The following is a 21,647-nucleotide window of genomic DNA, read 5'->3' on the forward strand; positions in this document are numbered from 1 at the left end:
TCTGAGACCACAACTTTTGAATCAGACTTGTTTTTGTGATGATGTATCGACCTGAGACAGAGTCTCAACTCATTGTTTTGCTCGTCCTTCCCTGAAGCAGAGAACAAAGAGCAGGATCATCCCCAGCATGCTCACAAAGCTGGTGGATGATTCAGTGTCGCTGGAGGACATTTCAGCAGGGAAGGTGCCTGCTGTCGGGGAGGGTTTGATACTAGACCTCCTACTCGCTTACTCACTGTGTCACCCTGCTGCTTGGATAAAAACAGGTAGGACTCACTTCTCAGGCATTGTAAAGCACAACCAGCTATTTAATCTGTAGCTTATTCTGTAGCTCCACATTTTACATCCCGGTGTTAAGTGATCTAAAAGTAATCTAGCTTTCAAAAAATTGTTTACTGAATACCGATACTGCCTGTGAAAATCTTATACAGTAAGAAAACAATGTAAAACAAGGTTCCTATTTTACCAACACTCTTAAAAAAAGAGGGAGAACTTAATCAACTTTCCCTGTACTCTTGGGGGGACATAACACATATACAACAATATTATTTAATGTCATTATAAACACTCCAAATATAAGAAGTGGAAGTGGCAACCATGGCGCCCCTTATTAATTTGGGACTACTACTAGCCACAGCATTTGGCAAATTTGCAACCGCAGTTTTGTTGTTGTTCTGTTGTTCAGGGACTATAATCAACACAACAAGGTGTATCTCAGTACAACTTAACATGAAGAAACTTTCCAATTAACCCTCCAGAACTGAAAAAAAATGGGAATGGGTTCAAGTTCTACGACAAAATCACGGACCAACAAACAGTCAGTCACAGGGTAGCCCCATCCTATGCATACATTGCATACAAAATCCTCTGTTTTTACTCAAAATAGGACCAACATAAAAAAAAAAATGAACAACATGCTGTATTGAACAATACTTAAAACAAGCAATTGAGACCATAAACTCATTAGGAACAAGTGAGAAAGGTTGTAATTTTTTCATAGACTTCTATACATTTACCATTAGAGTTGACAGGTTTAAGGCACCTGTTGCCACTTGAAAAACACGTTGGTACCACTTTCTAAAAGGATTTACATTACATATGTAGATGGGTACATTACATTTATTTTAGCTGATTCTTTTATCCAAAGCGACATACATTAAGTGTATTCAACCATGAAGAAACAAACTAAAAAGCAATAATCCTTTAGGTACATTTTCTATCTATCAACACAACAAGATTAAGTGCCACTTCATTAGCTTCCCAAAAAGCCAAACGTTTGTAAGTGCTACATACGGAAGAGAGATTTTTCTTTTGTATCGGCCTAGTCCAAACAGGTGAGTTTTCAACCTGCGATGGGGGAAGTGTAGACTCTCTGCTGTCCTGATGTCAATGGGGAGCTCATTCAGCCATTTTTGGGCCAGGATAGCAAACAGCAAGTTTTTGTTTATGGGTACCTGGGTCCCACACGCAGTGAAGGAGTAGCAAGCCGATTGGCCAATGCAGAGCGAAGTGCTCGTTTGTAACATTAGCTATAACAACTTTTGGGTTGTCATAGTGTCCAAAAGAAAAAAGACCAAAAGGAAAAAAAAAAAACAATAACTTGAATCATTGCAGACTAATTGGCTTATAAGAAATGAAGTGGATATTAAGGATTGTTTTTGCATTAAGAACTAGAAAATGGGTTTTTAAGAAACTACAAACTCAAAAGTTGTTCATTTGCTATTTTCTGCAGGAGATCAGTGCAATGCCAGAAACACTGTGGCAGTAGCTGATAATAGATTACAAGAGTGTGCCCAGGTGTATGAGAGTTAAGAGTGTGTGTGTGTGTGTGTGTGTGTGTGTGTGTGTGTGTGTGTGTGTGTGTGTGTGTGTGTGTGTGTGTGTGTGTGTGTGTGTGTGTGTGTGTGTGTGTGTGTGTGTGTGTGTGGCTGTCTGTGTTTGCAGATAACAACCTGCCGGCCATCTGTGGCTCTTCTGCCTGCCGCATGGCTGATCCGATATAACACTACTTCAGTGTGGCAGCAGCAGCAGGCAAAGAATCCCAGACATGCAGCAGAGGAAACACATAAGTCAGCATGGCAGGTTTTTAACTCAGAGGACCACATCATCAAGGAGATTATCAACCTCTCCCGATGAACTCCAAAGTCTCTAAAGGACTTTCAGAAACCCAGAAACAGCACGCTCTACAAAATAGAAGTGGGGAGGACTTACACGTTTGCCAATACTCCTGATTTCCCCACACCTCTAGCTCTTTGTCCTGCAGCTGCAACTCCACTTGGTAATTTTTTTCACACAAATCTAATGATTTTTTTTTTCTTTTATCGAGTGAGATTTGTGTTGTCTAATTAGAAAGACAGTCTAAGCTCCTTGAGACAGTGCAAAAAAATTAAACCATGTGAAATGTTTCTACTTTTTTTTACCTGTGTTGGGTTCAATTTCAGATGAGAAATAAGCACAGAGAAGGTGCTTACTCAGATAAGAGTAGAGAAAACTGGTTTGAATTAAACAGCTATCAACTGAAAATGGGGGTTATAAACAGTACATACAAAACGAATAACGCAATATCACATTCCTAAGGATATATTTCTTAAACTCCATCAACAAATTTGAGAATGGTTTGATTTCTCAAACCAAATGAGGGGTTGACTATTGGGGGTTTAACAGAATAAGATGCTTTGAGCGGTTAGTAAAAACATTCATCAAATCCTCCCTCCCTGACTCTCTTGACCCCACTAGTTTGCCTACAGAGCAAACAGGTCCACAGACGACGCCATTGCCCTCATTTCCCCCACTGCTGTCTCCCACCAGGATCCGAGGAACACATATGTGAAAATGCTGTTCATTAACAACAGTTAATTTTTCAACACCATTGTGCCCTCCAAGCTGGATATCAAGCTCAGGGACCTCAGGCTCAACAGCGCCCTCTGTGATTGGATCTTGAACTTCCTGACGGGCAGACCCCAGGCTGGGCGGGGTGAGAAACATCATATCCCCCACCTTGATCCTCAACAACGGAGCCCCTCAGGGCTGTGTGCTTAGCCCTTTCCTTTACTTCCTGTTCACACCCGACTGAGCATATTCTTATGATATGCGATTTGCCTATTTGTGCTGTTTGTGACTTTGAGATGTCCTTTAGGGCCTGAATCTGTGTGGGAGAGAAACTGCAGACTTTGAGATTCTAGAATTTGCAAACCATTTACATGCACCAAAACCTACAGTATATAACACACTACAGGAAAGGGAAAAAACCCCAAAAGCTATCAAGACAACGTTTTTTGAGATTGCTGTTGCACTTCACCAATAAAATATATAACAATTCTCAATGGATTATGTGTAGTGTTAAATATGGGCAAGTGTTGAGGTGGTTTGGATATTTAATGCAGGCCATAAGCCCGTGCAGCAACAACAAATGTTCACACCCTTATGGTGGCCAAAAGCATTTCATGGAAAAACAACAACATTATTCTCTCCTTAGCCGCAGCACATTTGGGAACAAATGCATGAAAAGTGCATAATCAGAGACCTTTAAAGGGCTTTGAGCCAGCAAGCCTGAGATGGGTTCTAAATAGAGTTGTACTGGATGGAGAGGGTTTTGGCTGTAGTCCACGAAAACAGAAATAAATGAGTTTGTCAAGATAAAATATCTGCTAGCTGCCGGCCAGAATGGCCATGCTTTTGTAATGACAGTGGTATTGTCATCTCTCATTTATCCATAATTCCAGCAGGCGAGGGGTGATGGACACGTCAAACTGTTGAAAGCCACAGAATGGAGATTGAATCCTTATCGGCAACACATTATAATTTCATCTACATGAAACATGCTGCCGTGGTGTCTTGAAAACAGAGTGTGCAGCTAAAGTAAAGCAGGGCTGTGTGACCACCAGCTTTGACAGAAAGGAATCACAGCAATCAAAAAATGTAATCACGGGCTTTGGATGTGCAATATCGCAAAAAAAAAAAGGAATTTTCAAAACTAATTTTCATATTCTCCAAGCGCTCAACACTAGAAGACCTAAACGATCTTTGACAATAAAGCTGAGCCATTAGCCCACCAAAGCTGGATGAATGATCAGAAAAAAATATCTAATTCCCCTCCATTGCTGCAGAGAAACAGAAGAGCCCGAGGGTTTTTCAGAGGCTCAAAGTGTTCTCCCCGTGACAGTAATTGAAAGCCAAGGGTCCTGCTTCCTATTCAGGCGAGCTGCAGCTCCGCTCAGGGCTCAGGAGAGAGCTAGTCCATCCATCAGATGGTCATTAAGAGTCTGATTAGCCTCCTGCTTTAGAACTTAGTAATCCCACTTTCAGGAAGCCTATTGTCCAAGACACAGCCTCACACTGACAGCCGCTGCTGCAGCCTGGATGGTGGGCCTGGAAGTACAACGAGTGCCAAGCTCAGAAAAATCAGGATTCATTGGCTGTGACTTGTTTAAGTCCAGTCGCAGTACTAATCACTAAGGCCCTGTGTCCACATAGCATCTTTTCAGGGAACTGGGCAGAACCTCCACTCAGCGTTTCTGACAACGATATCCTGACCACCTCTTGGGTATGACAGACATGCCTCCTTGCCTTTTATGCTTTGTTTGCGCCATTCAATTTAGTTCGACATTGTTTTTCCACCAGGATCACCAAACCAAAAGATGCTTGCTCTACTTTGTATGGATAAGCTTCACCACTCAGTCTGACAGCCAAGGAAAAGGGAGGACAATGCAAGTTGAACACAACAACACCGGCAGCAACATCCAGCGTTTGCCCAGTAGATCTGCTCAAAGAAATTGGCTTTTTGGTCTTCGTTATGATAGTCTGAAAGACATGCCAAAAACAGGCTTCTACTCCAATTTCTACAGTGTCATTAACAGCGCTTTTTTAGAAAAGCTCTTTTACACAAAACTTGGCAGAGCACAAAAAAGAGACTGGGTGCAGTGTATTTTCTGATGCGACGGTAAAAGTTTTCTCTCTGGAAAAATACAAAAAGACACTGGCACTGGAAACAGCTAATATGAGGGCACAGGACTAAGGAGTTTTATTTAATGTTAAGTACATTTTTGGTTTGTACTAATATTTCTTTTCTTGCATTGTTCTAATCCATGCAACTTCCCTATAGTTTGGTGACCAATGAGTTTGCACATTTTTCCCATTAACTTTTGAAAATGGCTTCCTCAGCAGCCCACAGTGTTAGAGCAGTTTTATATGACTTGGGATGTTGTCAACTACCCAAAACAGCTAGGCGTTGGAACTCCAATCTGAACCACTGACTTTAAATACAACTCAGACTCATGCCACCTGCAGAAATTTTCGGATGACTCTGCAGTGGTAGGGTATAAGGGATGGATGGGAGGAGGAGTACAGAGCGCTGGTGGAGGATTTTGTGGAGTGGACGGGGGGAAATTATGTGCTTCTGAATGTGGCCAAGACCAGATGGATGGTCAGTGACATCAGGAAGAAGAACACGTCTCCACAGCCCCCTGTGCATTCTGGGAAATGTGGCTTCAAGTACCTTGGAGTGCACCTAGCAACGGACTGAACTGGAGGGCCAACACTGATGCTGTTTACAAGAAGGGGTTGAGTCGACTCTATTTTCTGAGGAAGCTGAGATCCTTCAACGTGTGCAGCAAGATGTTGGAGATCTTCTACCAGTCTGTTGCTGCTAGTGCACTCTTCTTTGCTGTGGTCTACTTGGGGGGCAGCATCAGGGCCGGTGACACCAGCAGAATCAACAAACTGATTAATAAAAATGGCTCTGTCATCGGCATCAAACTGGACCCTTTTGAGGCTGTGGTGGAGAGGAGGACTCTGAACAAACTGTTGTCCATCATCGATAACCCCACCCACCCTCTCCACCTGCAGCTGGAAGCACAGCGGAGCTCCTTCTCCAACAGACTGCTCCAGCTCCGCTGTCACGTGGACAGGTACAGCAGAACATTCCTGTTAAATAAAGTATTTCTGATTCTGATTCTGAACTTGAAAATCCAAAATCTTGTGAGGTGATGGTATGAATGGAAGTTAAAAGCATGCAGGGAAATGCAGATGTGCCACTGAAATTAAAATGATCCAATAGCAGAATGCATTTTTGTCTTTTCTTGTTTTAAGGGGAAGTCACTAAAGGAGAAAAATGAACTAATGGATATCACGATGAAAATTCACCAGTTTAATAGAAATAGTGAGAACAAATAATTAAATTGTATGTTTTGGTAAGCACACAAGGCATTATCTTGTAAAAGATGTGCTAATTTGCACACAACTCCGTAACAGTACTCTTAACATCGGATAATTCCAGGGTCAGAATTGTTGTTTTATTTTGATGACATGTTTCCATGCTTTAATGTAACACGTGCTACATACTGCCTTTGCTTCAGCACCTCTTTTTACCCTCTGTCTGAAACCAGAGCCCATTCTAGTCTGATTGGTTAGCTGGCCGGTTTATGATTGGTGAAGCTTAGAGAAGTTGGGAATTTACTGCCTTTTAGCATATCATGTACAATGTGTTGGAGCGCTAGCCAATAGAAGGGTAAGTGTTACATAGGGATTTCATTATGTTACGGAAGTAAAGGAAGGAGTTTAATCAAGGCATTTCAGAAGAAAGAATAGAAACTCCCTCTAGAGGTAATTATATTGGGATTATAGCTTTGCAGATCATTTACATACACAACAACCTATAAAACACACTACAGGAATAATAGGGCCCTTTAACTGTACAGCATCACACGAGTGAAACAGGGCCTTTTTCTTTTTCTGTGCTGCTGCCAGCAGACAATATCACTGCAGTAACCTCCCCACCCCTTTATTTCCTTAATGACCTCTATTCTTTAGCCATATACCTGTGTAAATCAACTGGGTGACAACCAGACACATTGAGAACACTGCAGGGACGTCAAAAAGCCTCCAACATAAATCAAAACAATTCTTCGTTCCATCATGCTGTCCATCCTGCTCTGTCCAATGCAGGACATAATGCAGCATCAGGACCTTTTACAGTAACTGGACATGGGTATATGTGTGAGAGACTCTGTGAGTGGGATGTTATTGATTTACAGAAGGGTAAAGCAGAGGAGTTGAGCCTGAAGCAAACCATCTGTATGCAGCCATACAAACAAAGCTGCCCTCCAAAACCAAACGGTGGTGAGCAGGAAATATATCCCTGAAAAGTTTCTCTGGCAAAAGAATAAATGGCAGACAATGAGGTGGGATGTTGTTTGGCTTTTATTTCAATGATCCAAAATTTAAACCAATGTGCTTTAAACCATCTTGGTGACGGAACGCAGGAGAAGAAATTGTATATTTGTCCATATTTGTTTGTACACTACACGACGGGAGACCTGATTTATAACTGTTAATACACAACACAAGTCACAAGGAGAAAAAAAGACTTGGACTTAATCCTGTTAAATCTATGTGAGACTTGACTTCTTGGAAACACGTACTCTAAGAACGGAAATGTTAAGCATATTTTGAGGACTGACTCAAACACTTGAGATTTATTATGACTTGCATTTAACTTCTCATAGAAATGAAGGGACGTGGTCTGACGTTACATATAAACACAGCTAAAAAGACTTGATAAAGTGTCCTCAAACTGTCTCTACTCCTGGGTCCCCACGAAGACTGAGTTTAAACACACCCAAACACATAAACTGTTGCCCATAAAGTTGGAGTAATGTATCTTTTCTTATGAAATGATTGTGACAATGTGATTGATTCCTATTAGATAGAGTTCACATTGTCTCCAAACTTTATTGATCAATCTCTTCCAAACATATCACAGTGAAAATGAAAAAGGAATAAAAAGAGGAATGTGTCTGAAAAGAAAATTATTCCAACTTTATGGTCGACAGTGTGTAAACATCTAAATCAATGTGCTTTAAAACATCTTGGACCGCTGGGACGGAACGCAGGAGAAAACATATTTTGGAATAATATCTGTGTTTGTTTGTACACTTTTAGATGTGAGACCTTGTAAAAACAGAACATTATTTGTTTAGCATGTTTTGAGGACTGACTGAAATACAATATTAAAGATGAATTTTTTAATTTCTTATTAAAATGTCATCAAAACTTAGGGACCTGGTCTTACCTTGAATATAAACTCTGCTAAAAAAAATCTTGACAGTGTCCCCCCTTTTCCAGACTCACCCTACTCCTGGGTCCCCACAAAGACGTTGTCACACACACTTTGATGTCTTTGATGCTTTTCTGTCTAGACAAATTCAATATTGAAAGCAGGTCCTTCCTTGTCTCCAGTGCAATGTATGCTGCCAAATTGTCTTATGCCGGTGTCTGTTGCAAGATAATTGCATCCTTGTCTTAAAAACCTCGGCAGAAGACTTGAACGATGACAGAGGAAGGATAGCGGCTGCCATTTCAAAGGCCTGACCTGCTCTTTTTGATACGGTGCTTAAACATGAGGGGATCAGACTGTGCTTCCAGCGAACTATTTTTAAAGCTAAAGTCAACAAAGCACAGTGTCTGGATACTGTCAAGCACAATCCGTGTGATAAATGCTTAAGTTGAGAAAATTATAGGAGTCCAGACGAACATAGTGGATGTCGAAGATGTTCAAACAGCCATTCAATGAATGAATAATGTCATTTTTGTAGCATCACTTTTAGAAATCAGTTTGATTTGACACTAATGTAGCTACCTTGAATGTGACTACTGTCATCACACGTCTTTCTCTTCCTATCTATTGCATTTGAAAAAGATACAGAATTAAGTCCTCAAGATTATTTCAATCAGTCAAACCTGTATTCATTTAATTACAGCTGGAAAATCAAAAAGTACATTCCCAAGTTGTTTCTGCTGCTGGGGAGAGCTCAGAATAGGTTGAAATGCCAAAGAAATTCAAATGATGCTGTCCCTAAAATAATTTAAAATTGACACTTAATCTGTAGAAAGTACTGCATTACTTATTTGTTTCCGTTTTCACAGTAGAAGAGCTTGTTGTGTAGACTTGTGAGCAGTTGCCCTTCCTGAAGTTTCACTTTTTTAACACATTCATTGTGAACTTCTTCACTTTGCCTCATCCCACAAGCTGTTCTGTTTGGTAGGAAAAACAAAATCAATTGCCCTTTTTAAGGTCTGAAAACAATCTAATATAAGGGATGCTGGAGCTTTGAGCTGCAACACAATCATTTGGCTGAGTTGTGAAACATCGGGGAATTTGATCCAGTATTGATAGGAGGATCGATGCAGGTCTTTTGCCAGTAAGCAGCAGGATGACTCTAAATTAAACCCAGTTGTGTTGTTTTTATTATTTTAGTGTGCCGAGTTCAAGCCTTGGACGCAACAAATGAAAGAGTTTTTTTTAAAGAGTTTTCCGACCACTGTGGCCAAGAGAAAATCTAAAAACAGAACAAAGTTAAAGGAGTATTTCTAGGGTAGCAGACTGTAGACTTGTGTTTCAGTAAAACATCACCCCTGGGCCATTAATCTCCCATCCTCCCCCTCTGTCCTCCCTACCTTCCGATTGATGTGGACTTGGAGGAGAATATTCCTGTAGCTGTGGCCGTCGTTGACCTGCAGCACCATCCCGTCCTCCGTCCCCTCAGAGCTGTCGTGGATGTACTGGATCTGTTCCCGTGACAGCTCCTCCAGCTTGAATCTGCTGAGCGCCCGGTCACCGTGTAAACGTGTCAGCCGGCCGTGACGCGGCGGTTCAAGGACCATGACCAAGACATCGGCTGGGTTGTCGGGGTCGTCAACCTGTAGGATCGACTTGGTGATGGTTGCCATGGCTCCACGGCTCTCCACGGGTAGAGGGGTGAGAGTCACAACCACTGGGGGCTGGAAAGGAATAAAGAAAAGACAAAGAGAGGCTGTGAGTAAGAACATACTTTGATAAATATCACACGGATAGATTAGTTTAAGACAGCCCTTTTTTTACGTAAAAAAAAGCTGAGTTTCAGTTTCATTGAGAAAAGGCTTTCAAAGAGAATAGCAAGAGGACGAAATAATTTCTCTAAATTGTCAGATGATGGGTTTTTTTTCTCCAAAAGGGTCGGGGCATAAGAGCCATAGTGTCTACCGCTGACGGAGATGAAGAAGATAAAGGTGAAGTTAGGCAGGGCGCTTCATTAAGCTGCACTCAGCCACACCTCATGCTTCGTCTCGACGGGGGGAAAGCTTAACGTCGCTAACTAAGTCATTTCAGGAGAAAAGAGAGCAGTAGGCAGTAAGTCCTTTTGGCTCGTTCTCCTTAACCCTGTATAAGTTATGTATAAACAGCTATGATGTGCTGTATTTGTTTGTATAGAGAATACATGATTATACATCTGAAAATATAAAAAATAAACATGTTTTTTTTTAATCTCCACAGTTTTCATGTGTTTAAATGAACAAATAATTGCCCACATTTGTGCATACATGATCTCTTGAACTTGGAGTTTATCTTAATACTAGTCAATGAGAGATTCCCACAGGAAAGGTGCATCTTTTGTGTGTCTGTCTTTTCATTGCTTACACAGAAAACAACCCAAAAAGACAAGAAAAGTGCCAAAAAAAACTGCATTGATGCAGTTCATTTTAATATGAATCTCTGATCAAAGGTGTGAGCATGGCAGCTTGGCAGCGATGAAGGTGCAGGTAGAGAGGCATGTGCTGCGTATAGTCTGCCGTGGCCCTGAATCAAAGCAGTTGTCAGACTGGGACCTCGGAGCCGCTCAGTGGGGCCCGGGTCCAATTTGTTGCCCTCGACGGCTGCTGGCTAGGCTCCAGATCTTTGCCATTGAAGCCGCAGCTGAAGCAATGGGGACATATAAAACAGGCTGGCGCCAAAAAGGAAAATTACTTATGGAAAGTCATACACACTCCCACTGTGTGTCAAACCAAAATGACCTCTGGCTGAAAGCAACACAGAAGGAGCAAGTTGTTATTCAGCCCTTCGCCCTTTGGGGTTCAGTTGGGGAAAATTTGGTGACACATTACTAGACTACGGAGGAATTATCTCTAAGAGACAGGCGACTGGGCCCTCGAACGCCCACCAAAATCCTGTGTCGTCACTTTTGCAGTTCAGAGGAGAGAAACAAAAGGTTTTGTATGTGTTGGCGGGGGCCGGAGGTGGGTGTGTGTGTCGCTTTTAAATCCTGCTAAGACATGCCTGCTCACTGTAGGCAACCAGTGAAATCTGTCCCCCAAGGCAGACCAAAACAAACACAAATGAGGCTTACTCACATAGGAGGGCTCACCTTTTATCCACACTTTACAGGTGAAGGAGAGGTGAGACTCATGTTTGGGAGAACGCTGTCGTCACCAAGGGGGCCCATGGGGCTCTGAGGCACTTTAAAAAGATGGATAAACGTTTTTTTTGTCCGCAGCCTGGTTTTGTTTGTTTTCCATTTGCTCTTTATTTTCTTTGTTTTTCCCATAGTGACTTTGCCGGATAGTATTTAAAGACGGGCAGAGATTCCATCCCCCCTGTCTACATTAGGCCTTTGTTTGTAACACACCTTTTATCTGCTGCTCTCCAGTGATGTTTTTGTGTCATGTAGTCAGACTGTTAAAGCTAGGATAGGCAGCTTATTTTAGAGGCAACTTGCTAGGATTACAGCTGTAAGGTGTTACAAAAAATGGTGTGTTTACATTCATTATTTTTATAAATATATATAGAATTGTTCCCCTTAAATGTGAATGGTTAGCGCTGAAAATAATGCCCTCCTCTCCCTAAAGATCTCTTGTAAAATCTTCTCAGTTCTTCCTAATGCTTTTTAGGAGATTGGGGGAAGAGATGAGGAGTTTTGTTTTGAAACAAAATGTTGAACTGAGCCATGTTGGTTTTCAAAAAGCTGACTTTTCAAAATGAAACAGATCACTTTGAGTGTTTGTGGTGCTTGGTCAGTCGACGCTTTCTAATGCACTAAAGTCAGTGTTGGACTTTAACTCCTTCACTACAGTAAAACTAAACTAAATAAGTGGTTAACATTAGTGAATTCAAACAAAAATACTTGGTAAGGTTTAGGATTTGGGTTGATTTGGTCGATTTCGCCTCTTGGTTGGAGACAGTGATGTACAGTATATATAGAACTTGATACAGCCTCAGAGGGGGGGCCCTGGTCATTTTTATGGAAGTTGCTCTGTGACGCATGAAGCCCAACATGGTGCCAATAAAGATTCAAAAAGTACACGGATCATCCTCAGTGAAAAGAATGCTTGGTGAAAACAATTAAAGATTCGGTTTATAGGGCACTTTACATTTTTTTAAAGCCTTATGATTTAAATAAGGTCACACTTTTTTTTGCACTGGGTTATTTAGCTACAAAATAAGTCTATGCTGTTATACAAACATCTCATACCCATTGTAAGTTAATGGGAAAAAGTATTTTCGGGGTAAAACTGAGATCATGGACTAGAAGGGAATTGTAGTACCGTACTGTTTGGCCAACACAAATATTTGCTCCAATGTCCTGCACTCTTCTGGGGGGCTTGGGTGGAAGTTGGTAAAGTGTGGGTATTTAATGCCATGAAATGAGATTGGCATTTAAAGAGCTTATGTTATATTTGGGTATTTTTAAAGTGAAGCACTTGCTGAAGCTGTATTCACAGATTCAACCTGAAGCCATGGTCAGAGATGATGAATTAAAGTGTAATGATCATGGTTTTCAATGCTTTTTTTTTTTCTTCTGTACACTCTTTTATTTACTTCTAGACACCATTCTAAACTTCAAACACAAAACAAACCCAAGATAGAAGTTATCTCACTATTGACTGACATCCAAGCACGTTGCAGCAAAGACAGCAAAGATATCACCGGAGCAATGCCAAAGGTCTTTGAAACTTTAAGGTTGCCACTCTCTGTTGGAAATGTGGGCTTCAAAAAGTGTTGTGTGCGAGACCACCCGCTGAAGAAATGCCCTTAGAAGATATTGGATTCTATCTTTAAAAAAAGCTTTTGTCAGAAGGACAAAAGCTATCTGCAGTTTAGATCTTTCATTCCTGAGGCTATAGCATTCTTATGTGGCCTTGGGATCTGATAAAGATTTCAATCAACAATTTCTTTCTACCTTATTTATTCAGGGAGGGCTGCATAGGCATGAACGGTCTTTTTACTCCATGCCACATTGCTTTACAGTCACCTGCTTCAAAGTGGCTTTTGCTTTCAGGAGAACATACAATAGCTGCTCATTCATTTCAATGCCTTACCTGCATGTATTATTATGATGTCTCCCTGTCGTTCTTGTGCTTTTGATAATGAGAATAAAGTTTGAATGTTTTATTTTAAAGAAAGTCCACAATTCTCTGTGTCAGACTTTCTGTAGAAACACTGAAAGGGTCTTTTACATTTTCAAAGCAATGGCAAGGGGAATGTATAGGAACATGTTTAAACACTGTTGTCAAAGACAACAACACTGGAAGTTACATCAGTTTTTGTGATGCTCTTTGATGTCGACTGAGAGGAGCAATCACATGAGACTCTGCAGTTGAGTATTTCTCATTGCAAAATGTCTCTGACGGCATTCCTTGGAGTTAAGTAGTTCAAAGGATGAAAAACAACATGATGACTTGTTTGTTGTCAGAAATGTGTGAATAAACTCTGAGACTATGGTGATGAAGACGTACAACACAAGAACTCCTCTTACTGTAACTAAAGGATGACATAGGTTGCTGTTTCAAAAATGAATAATACCATTTAAAAAAATCTTTTATCTTAATAATTAAGGTTTCATAAAGTTTGACCAAATTAAAACTACTAATTAAAGAAAAATTGTGTGGGAGTGGGGAAGTGATGGTCTCAACTTTCAAAGACATTCACTTTTCAACCAACCACCCACAACATTACCGTTACTAATTAGTTGTGGAGCGCTATTACAATTCATGCTACTTCTGCCTTTTCTCCTGAGGGAAACGGCATGATTCTGATGTTTTTCTGTCTTGGTAAATCTTGAAAAAGACATATTATGCTCCTTTTTATGTTCATATCTGCATTTTGTGCATCTATTGAGACATGGAAACATCTTCTTTTTCCCCCCCCCCCTCTTGAACACCTGAAAGGAGTGCCCAGTCTGCTCTGATTGGCTGGCTCTGTTGTGATTAGTCAACCGCTTAGAGATCATGTAAAATGTGATAGTGCTAAATGCAAAAACCTATGCACTATAGGGAACGGAAAACCCCAAAAGCATCATTTTTCAGGGTCCCTATAATAATGTGTTACTCTTTGCGTAATTTATTCTATGTAACTGTACTTGTATTTCTGTTTTATTGGGTTTTTGATCCTCCTAAATGTGTATTATGTCTGTTTCTATGTATAGGTTCCCTTAGTTATTTTTTGAATATGCTCTATAAATACTGTCATAAAAACTTTCTGCCCTTACATTTTTTTTTTAAAAACCTACTTCACCTCAAAGTTCTTAATATATGGACTAGGACACCAGTATTAAGTGTTGTGTGTACAAAAAGGCTAGTTTTCTACATACAAAACATTAGCTTTATTGTAATTAAACTTACACAGGCAAGACAAGGGAGGATGCAAAACTGTCTAAACACAGTCATCGACGATGAGTTATGCGCATAAATTCTCTTTCCTTTTCAGCTGCTTCTGCTAATATTGTCTGAGAGAGTCAAACTAATGAAGCGCTGGTGTAATTGAGCAGACCCCCCCAAACACAGCAGCTCCACTCCATCACCATCTGCAAGTAGCACTGTGAGCTCTGCGCCTGCAACACCAATTTACTCAGGGTGCACTGACTTTAAGAAAACAGTCACGTACGGCAATAAAGAGACTCTTGCCACTGGAGAAACATGGTCAAATATAAATGTTTGCAATGCCGGCTAAAAACTTGAAAAGGATTTAGGAACCTTGAGAGTTTAAAAAACATTCCCTCACCTGCACAAACTATATCTGTTTTTTCAGCTTGTTTTATTTGTATTTATTTTATAATACTATAATAATGCACTGAACTGAATTTGGTAAATCACACAATTTGCTGTGCTTAGTGACAGATTAACATGATTTTGTTTCTCATGGCAAATTAAACATTTTCCACTCAGGTAATTACATCATCACTGCAATTTGTAACGCACTTTGGCTTTTTTTTGTGAACCGTCTGTCACTTAATTTCTCTATGTAGTCTCTACTGCAAATGCAAACACACACACACACACACACACACACACACACACACACACACACACACACACACACACACACACACACACACACACACACACACACACACACACACACACACACACACACACACACACAGTGTAGAGTAACACAGATGTTCCACTAACCCATTAACAAATCTGAGAAGCGCAAGAGCTTTAATCTCTCGTTGTTCCTCATTTTTTTTCACATATTTGGGCCATCCAGAGGTCATTGAGACACCAATCACTTCACGCTGTGCTGATTTTGGCCAATCACAGTAGTGGCGTCCGTCCATGGGGACAGAGCCTCGAATCAGTGAGGAATGCAGCTAGGATGATGCAGCAAAATGAGAAACGACTTCTCTCTGAAAAGATGAGCTGTCATATTTACCAGATTAACTGTCGGCTGCTCCCACTGCGGAGGTATTTTATGATCCCAAATTTATTTTCTTTTTTATCGTTTTGTATATCATATGTTTCTCTACTTTATGTCGTCAAAGCATATAAAGATATATTCTTACAGTAAACAGGCTATTGTATGGTTTGTGGGTAACATGGCGGCCATGTTGGATGTTCTAATCTCACAGTGTTTTTATAAAAGATAAAAAGATTGGATATTTGTTATTCTCAATAAAAGAAAATACATAATTTAGCCCAAATCAAGTTTTAGCTTCATACTGTAATAAGAGGGCAGCTTTTTTTAAATATCTGTTGAATTGACAGGAAATAAAACCTCAACCAATAGCTTTTTGAGATGTCAGATACAAGTGATTTTAGAGATGCTTAAACAGGTGACCTAACAATAAGTCACTTACTAGGGCGGAATACCGGAGCAAGTAGTACGTTATTGCAGTCACTTTAACGCACCATTGTGACTAATATAGAGCTGATCCAGAAGACAAATCTCACAATCTATCGATCTCTTGTTCCTACTCTCACCTTTGGCCAAACTTTTTTATTTAGTTTTGTTTGAAGAAAGTGAACTGGTCCTTCTTTAAACACTCCTCTGCTGTGGGTAATATTAATCCATCAGATATTGCCTTGACAAAAGGGACTGAACATGAATAAGTGCAATCATTTCACATTATGCCCTTAAATCCTATACTATCTTCTCCATTACCTACAATGTTAAAAAATGTAGGTTTAAATATCTATATTTGTCCCTCATTTCTGCTGGGAGCCCACATACGATGTAATAATTATGCCTATGGATGAAAACATGGCATTTCCAAGAATAGAGTCATTCTTGGAAAACGTATGTTGGGAAGTGAAAGATGAAATAAAAGGAAAGTGTTTTTGTTCAGTACCTGCATTGACACGGCTTGTACTTGGATTATTTCGGGCTTAGAGAACAGTTCAGGGTCCCCGACACGCAAGGTGAACTCCCCGGTCCTACAGGAGGGAAGAAAAATAAAAAAACACTGAAAAACAGTTTTGAATAAAAGACTCATCGGGACAAACGGCCTACTTTGAGTGAACATGACCCACACACAGCCCTTAAGTTCACCCTTGAGGCTTCTGGGAAAATGAGTCCTTTGAGGCTCACCTAGTGTGTAGTCATTAGATATAATCACCTCGCTTCTATCTATGTGAGTGGAGGATGGTTACCTCACACACATGCAGACACACACCAGCCTACCTGCTAACACACACACACAAATCATTAGCAGTTTCTCCTCTCACCATGCCACCTTAGCATCATCAAAGACAAAGCTTATTACCCACAAGTCCCCGGGGCTGGGGCTGGGACATGGCCAACTGCGGCAGAAGTCCAAATAATTGAGCAGGTTGTTGGTTCAGTGACAATTCAGAGGAAATTATGGGAACAAGCTGAAGCATATGAAGTGTTTTAGAGTGGTACACTAGGAGGATGTTTAAATATAAATAGGTAAGAACAGTAAAATAGTTTTGTTGAATAAATGAAACCTTAAATGTGCCCTTTTATGCTCATTTTGAGCCCTTTTAACATTTGTAATTTATGGCTCTACTGTGACATGTCTCTATGCTTGAATGTTCAAATATCTCTTTATTTTTCTCATACTGCCTGTGCTGCAGCACCTGTTTTCACCCTCTGTCTAAAACCAGAGCCGAGTCTGCTTTGATTGGTTCCCTAGTCAGCTCTGTTGTGATTGCTCAACCGCTTATAGATGTCCTGGCCTTAGCCTATCATTTACAATTTGTTGGAGCACCACTCTCCAAGTGAAGTGTTACATCGTGATGTCACTACGTTGACCCTCCCTCTGGAGGGAACTTTGGGATCTTACCCTTTGCATAATGGGTACTCTGTCTGTTTCCAGGTTCTCTTATTTAATTTGTTAAGCTAATGCATAAATAGTGTTGTATAACTTCTGACTTCACTTATGTTTCTAATATATAGTATAAATGAAAAATAATTAAAGTATCGAAAGCAAATGTACTCATTCGGAAGAATGGCCCATTTTAAAATCATGCTAAACTCTAGAATATAGCAAATTATGCTTTAATATTTCAGCATTAGGTTTTTGTTGCAGCTATTAGACGTTTTTTTGCCAGCCAATTATTGCCTTGTGTTGTAAATGGTTTCATGTCTATGTTCCTCTTGCTACAATCTCTTGTTAGTTTTGTTTTTGTAGAAGTCGTTTTTCGTCATTAAAGCTCGTCTTTTGGAAATGTTTCCTGAATTTGAGATGAACTGAATTATAATATTTGCTGATGCTTGTACAGCAAGGGCTTTTGAATAGTCTTGAGGCTCTTTTGGAACAATGTAAAAGGGTTTTCATTCTCATAGCGACTTGGAGAGTGTATGAAAGGGAATCTGTTCTGGAGGCTTTTGGTGGCCCCAACCTTTCTCAAACCCTATGTCGGTTTTCACACGTCATCTGTAAATGTAATGAATGCACAACAAGGCAGCATCTTTGTGGAAAACTAGGCCAGCTTACAGAAAAAAAATTCATCCATCACATAACACATTGTACCAGTACCTTTCAACAATGATAGAACTATTTTTGAATTACAATTCCTGGCAACAGATATGAGATATAATTGAGGATTTGTACAGTGTGTGTTTTACAGGTTGAATAGCAGTGGCCCATTAAAGATTTATTGGACAGCTTATTAAAGTAACACGATGAATATATTTCTGCCATAGAACTAATACGTTTAATTTAATGTGCAGGTTATAAATATGCCTAGTATATTTGGTGCATCATTCATTTGAAATGGGTGTTATTTTATGCCATAAAAGCCTTGAGACAAAAGGGAAGCAGCTTTTGATCCGTGTCCCCAATGGTAAAATATGCCACTTGTGTCATAAAATAAAGGCAGTCAACTGACATGTTCTGATGATGAAGTACTGAATAAAAACAGCTCTTTTGGAAACAATGTATCTTATCTTAAACAGCCTCAATCTGAGGATTATATCATTTGCTGTATTTCTTATCCATAGTGTCCCATCATGAATAGGACATTTTTCTCTCTCTCTTGGACTCTTAAAAGATTCAAACATGAGAGCATTTTGGGTGGCTGTGTTTCCTCCACTTCACATAGTTTGACAAATATGGCTATAATATGCAGATTAGCTACTATTTAGGACGTTAGGTTTTTATTGTCTTCATTAATCTAATGGCTCAAAACTGGGCAGTGGACCATATTTAGCTAATTCACGGGCTTGCCTACATTTGAGGCAAGAGCAGCTGAATCAGGATAGACCAATGTGTTAAATACGTTGATTCCGATTGGATAAACGGACATTGGGCCCAAACTCAAAATGCCATAGATTTGTTTGGCGATTCAGCATAACAGCTGTAGTTAGGGAATCAGCTTCAGACTGAGCCCTAAAGAGGCAGAATTAATTCCTTCTATAATATTCCGAATTAGCATCCTTTTTGATCTCTGGCACCAAGGTTTACACTGGCTAATCACACTGTCGGATACAGCAACCGAAATGTAAACCATATGTAAATCTGTCCATTATTAGATAAGAAGTGTAAATGTAATGCATCTCCAGTTCATGTGTAGGTTAATGGAAATGAAATGTCCTACTGTACCATGAAACTGGAATATTAAAACAGACGACTGATACTGTCAGGATACTCTCAGAAAGACAGGAGGAATACAATTTGTTTCAAATTTACTTTTAAAGAAGTAATATATTAAAAGAGACAATTTTGTTAAAAGTGAGACCAAAAGTGGAAATATTTTTTTGTATACCAGATGCAGACTAATTAAAGGAAATCATGAATAAATATGTGGAGAAACACAACAAATGGATTTGCTTTCATATAGTGAGCGGGGGCGCTAACACATTTTCAGATTTCTTTTTTAAATGAATTATTTTGTGTCTGCCAATTGGACTTTCTGCCTGTTGCATTACATTTTTTTTTAATTTCATTGTTGAATATCAATGCCAAATAGCAAGTCTGAAAGGAAGTCCTCACTCTTCAGTTTAGAGGAACTGAAATCAAGATCTGACTATTTCCTAATAAGGTCATAACAGATATTGAGTGCTTCTTAAACATTTCCTCACTCCATAAACCTCAGAAGAATCTGATCCACTTACCTTGCTTTTTCTCTTTGGTGCCTGAACCGGACCCGGCCCGTTCTTAGCTCCGCCCAGGTGAAGGTGTCGTCTCTAGTCAGTTCTCGGCCTTCCTTGCCTTCTCCTTCCTTCCCTCTGAACAGGACCAGCTCTCCGTTACTAGGGATCTGAACGAGCTGGAAGATGAGCCGCTCAGACGGACTGTCGGGGTCCCTCACCTGCAGCACGCTGGGGCCCAGCGGGGAAATCCCGCTGAGGGGAACCAGCAGGGAGCCGTTTACCTGAAGGGCAGGGGGGTGGGTGTTACCTGAGAGGAAGCGGGAGGACAGAAAGAAAAGAAAACCGTGATGATTTAATGGTTGAAAAACATACAGCCTCCAATTACGCTAATTGCTATATATTAACGCTTTTCAAATCCTGATATTTATATAATTACAATCAGGGTGCGATTTGTAGGGGGGGATGGTGAGGATTTCCCCCCCTCTGGTTTTCCTATCCCTACCTCTGCTAAATTATTTTTATCTCCGGTGGGGACAAGGATTTCCCCCCCCTTGATAGCGATGAATGCAACTTAACTGCTAGCCTACTTAAACTCTTGAAATCTAACGATCTTCAGTGTCTTTACATCAGAGTAGGCTATTCAGCAGCCTTCTGGCAGACGGTGCATATTTCTGAACGTCATCGAACACAAAAACATTGTAACATTTTTGTGCGGGAACTTCGCAGGAAAAACAGCGCTGAACCAAACATGAAACGCGTTCAGAGCAGCATATCATCTTACTTTACAGGACCCATTTGCAGAATTGTGGATAGAAGAGGGCCGAAATGCTGCAGACAATGCCCCGATAGGAAAAACGAAAAAGCCACCACAAATTTGTCACCAGAGCCGACTGTTACTTTGTCTAGTTTTCCAGACCTGTCCCTGAGTGTTGACAGCACGTTGTGCTATTTAGTGAATTATTTTGAGTGTTTGATTTAAGTTAATTGGAGGGTCTTTTCATGGAGAGCATTGATGCTGTTCTATGGTGCTTTCTGCCTGTTAGTGCGTACGCATGTTTTTGTGACGTTGAATAGAAATCCATGTATGGGTTATTAAAAGTTTTGCCATGTTGTGATGGGGACTAATCCACGGACCCGAAAAAAGGGCCTGTCTACTTTTTGCGTTTTTTTCTCCCTAGTTATGCAAGTTAAAAGTCCAATGTTCTTGTCTATGAATAAATTAAAAAAAACATCCCCCCCTCTGTTTTTTTGTCAAATCGCACCCTGATTACAATTGAAGCTAGAACAGACTGTGAGTGGGTGTAGGGATGAAACGAGGTTAGGGAGTAAAAAAGTGTGTGTCTGTGAGTGTGTGTATGGAAGATGGCCGGTGATATATAAGCAAGACATCTCGGTCTTTGCGTGGCATTTTAGAAGTTGGCTTTAATTGGAATTGACTTTGTTGGGGAACTTTTTAAAGATCAGCTCTTTTGAGAAGCGGTGTTTTAATCTCATTATATTTCCTCTAATGATGCCAGAGGCACTCTAAAATCTCAAACTTTCGGCCATGTAAACAAACTCACAAATGAGAAAGGACTATAATTAAATCCCTAGCTTTCCTCTTTTTTCTTGGCAAACAAAAAACAAAGCTAAGTTGTTATGGCCAATTCTTTTTGATTAAGTTGTGGATAGAGCCTTAAGGCTAGACATTTTTCATGATATCACAAGAAGAAAACATTTATCACAAATGATAATATAATTCTCTATTATAACTAAACTTTGTCAAGTTTCATAGATCATCTCACAACCACGGTCTGATTGTGAAGGACTCAGGCGTCGACGAGTTCTGTTTCAACATAAAAGCCAAAGAATAAAAGAACAAGACGCGTTTAATGACCTGCACGGCATGCAGTCACTTAACTATTTTACAGTGTTATTCAGGAAACCAATTACAAAGAAGACACTAATAATGTCGCCAGTCAATGTAAACAGTCTATTCTGGAAAGAACAGAACCTGAAACGGAGAGACGTAGCTGAAATACACTTTTTACTTCTGTTTCTGTTGTGGCTTTCAATAATT

General features: G+C 40.1%; 1 protein-coding gene across 1 annotated transcript in view; it reads right to left on the reverse strand.

Annotated features, from left to right (window-relative positions):
* fras1 (Fraser extracellular matrix complex subunit 1) overlaps window positions 1–21,647 on the reverse strand; it is a 245,586-nt gene that overhangs the window by 67,790 nt on the left and 156,149 nt on the right. The window contains exons 26-28 of the mRNA XM_063898177.1: window positions 19,610–19,895; window positions 16,380–16,464; window positions 9,454–9,777 (exon numbers count right to left, since the gene is read on the reverse strand). Of these exons, the coding sequence (XP_063754247.1) occupies window positions 9,454–9,777; window positions 16,380–16,464; window positions 19,610–19,895 (695 nt within the window). The remainder of the gene's footprint in view (window positions 1–9,453; window positions 9,778–16,379; window positions 16,465–19,609; window positions 19,896–21,647) is intronic.

The sequence above is a fragment of the Eleginops maclovinus genome, chromosome 12 (genome assembly GCF_036324505.1).
Source record: "Eleginops maclovinus isolate JMC-PN-2008 ecotype Puerto Natales chromosome 12, JC_Emac_rtc_rv5, whole genome shotgun sequence".
Classification (NCBI taxonomy): Eukaryota; Metazoa; Chordata; class Actinopteri; order Perciformes; family Eleginopidae; genus Eleginops; species Eleginops maclovinus.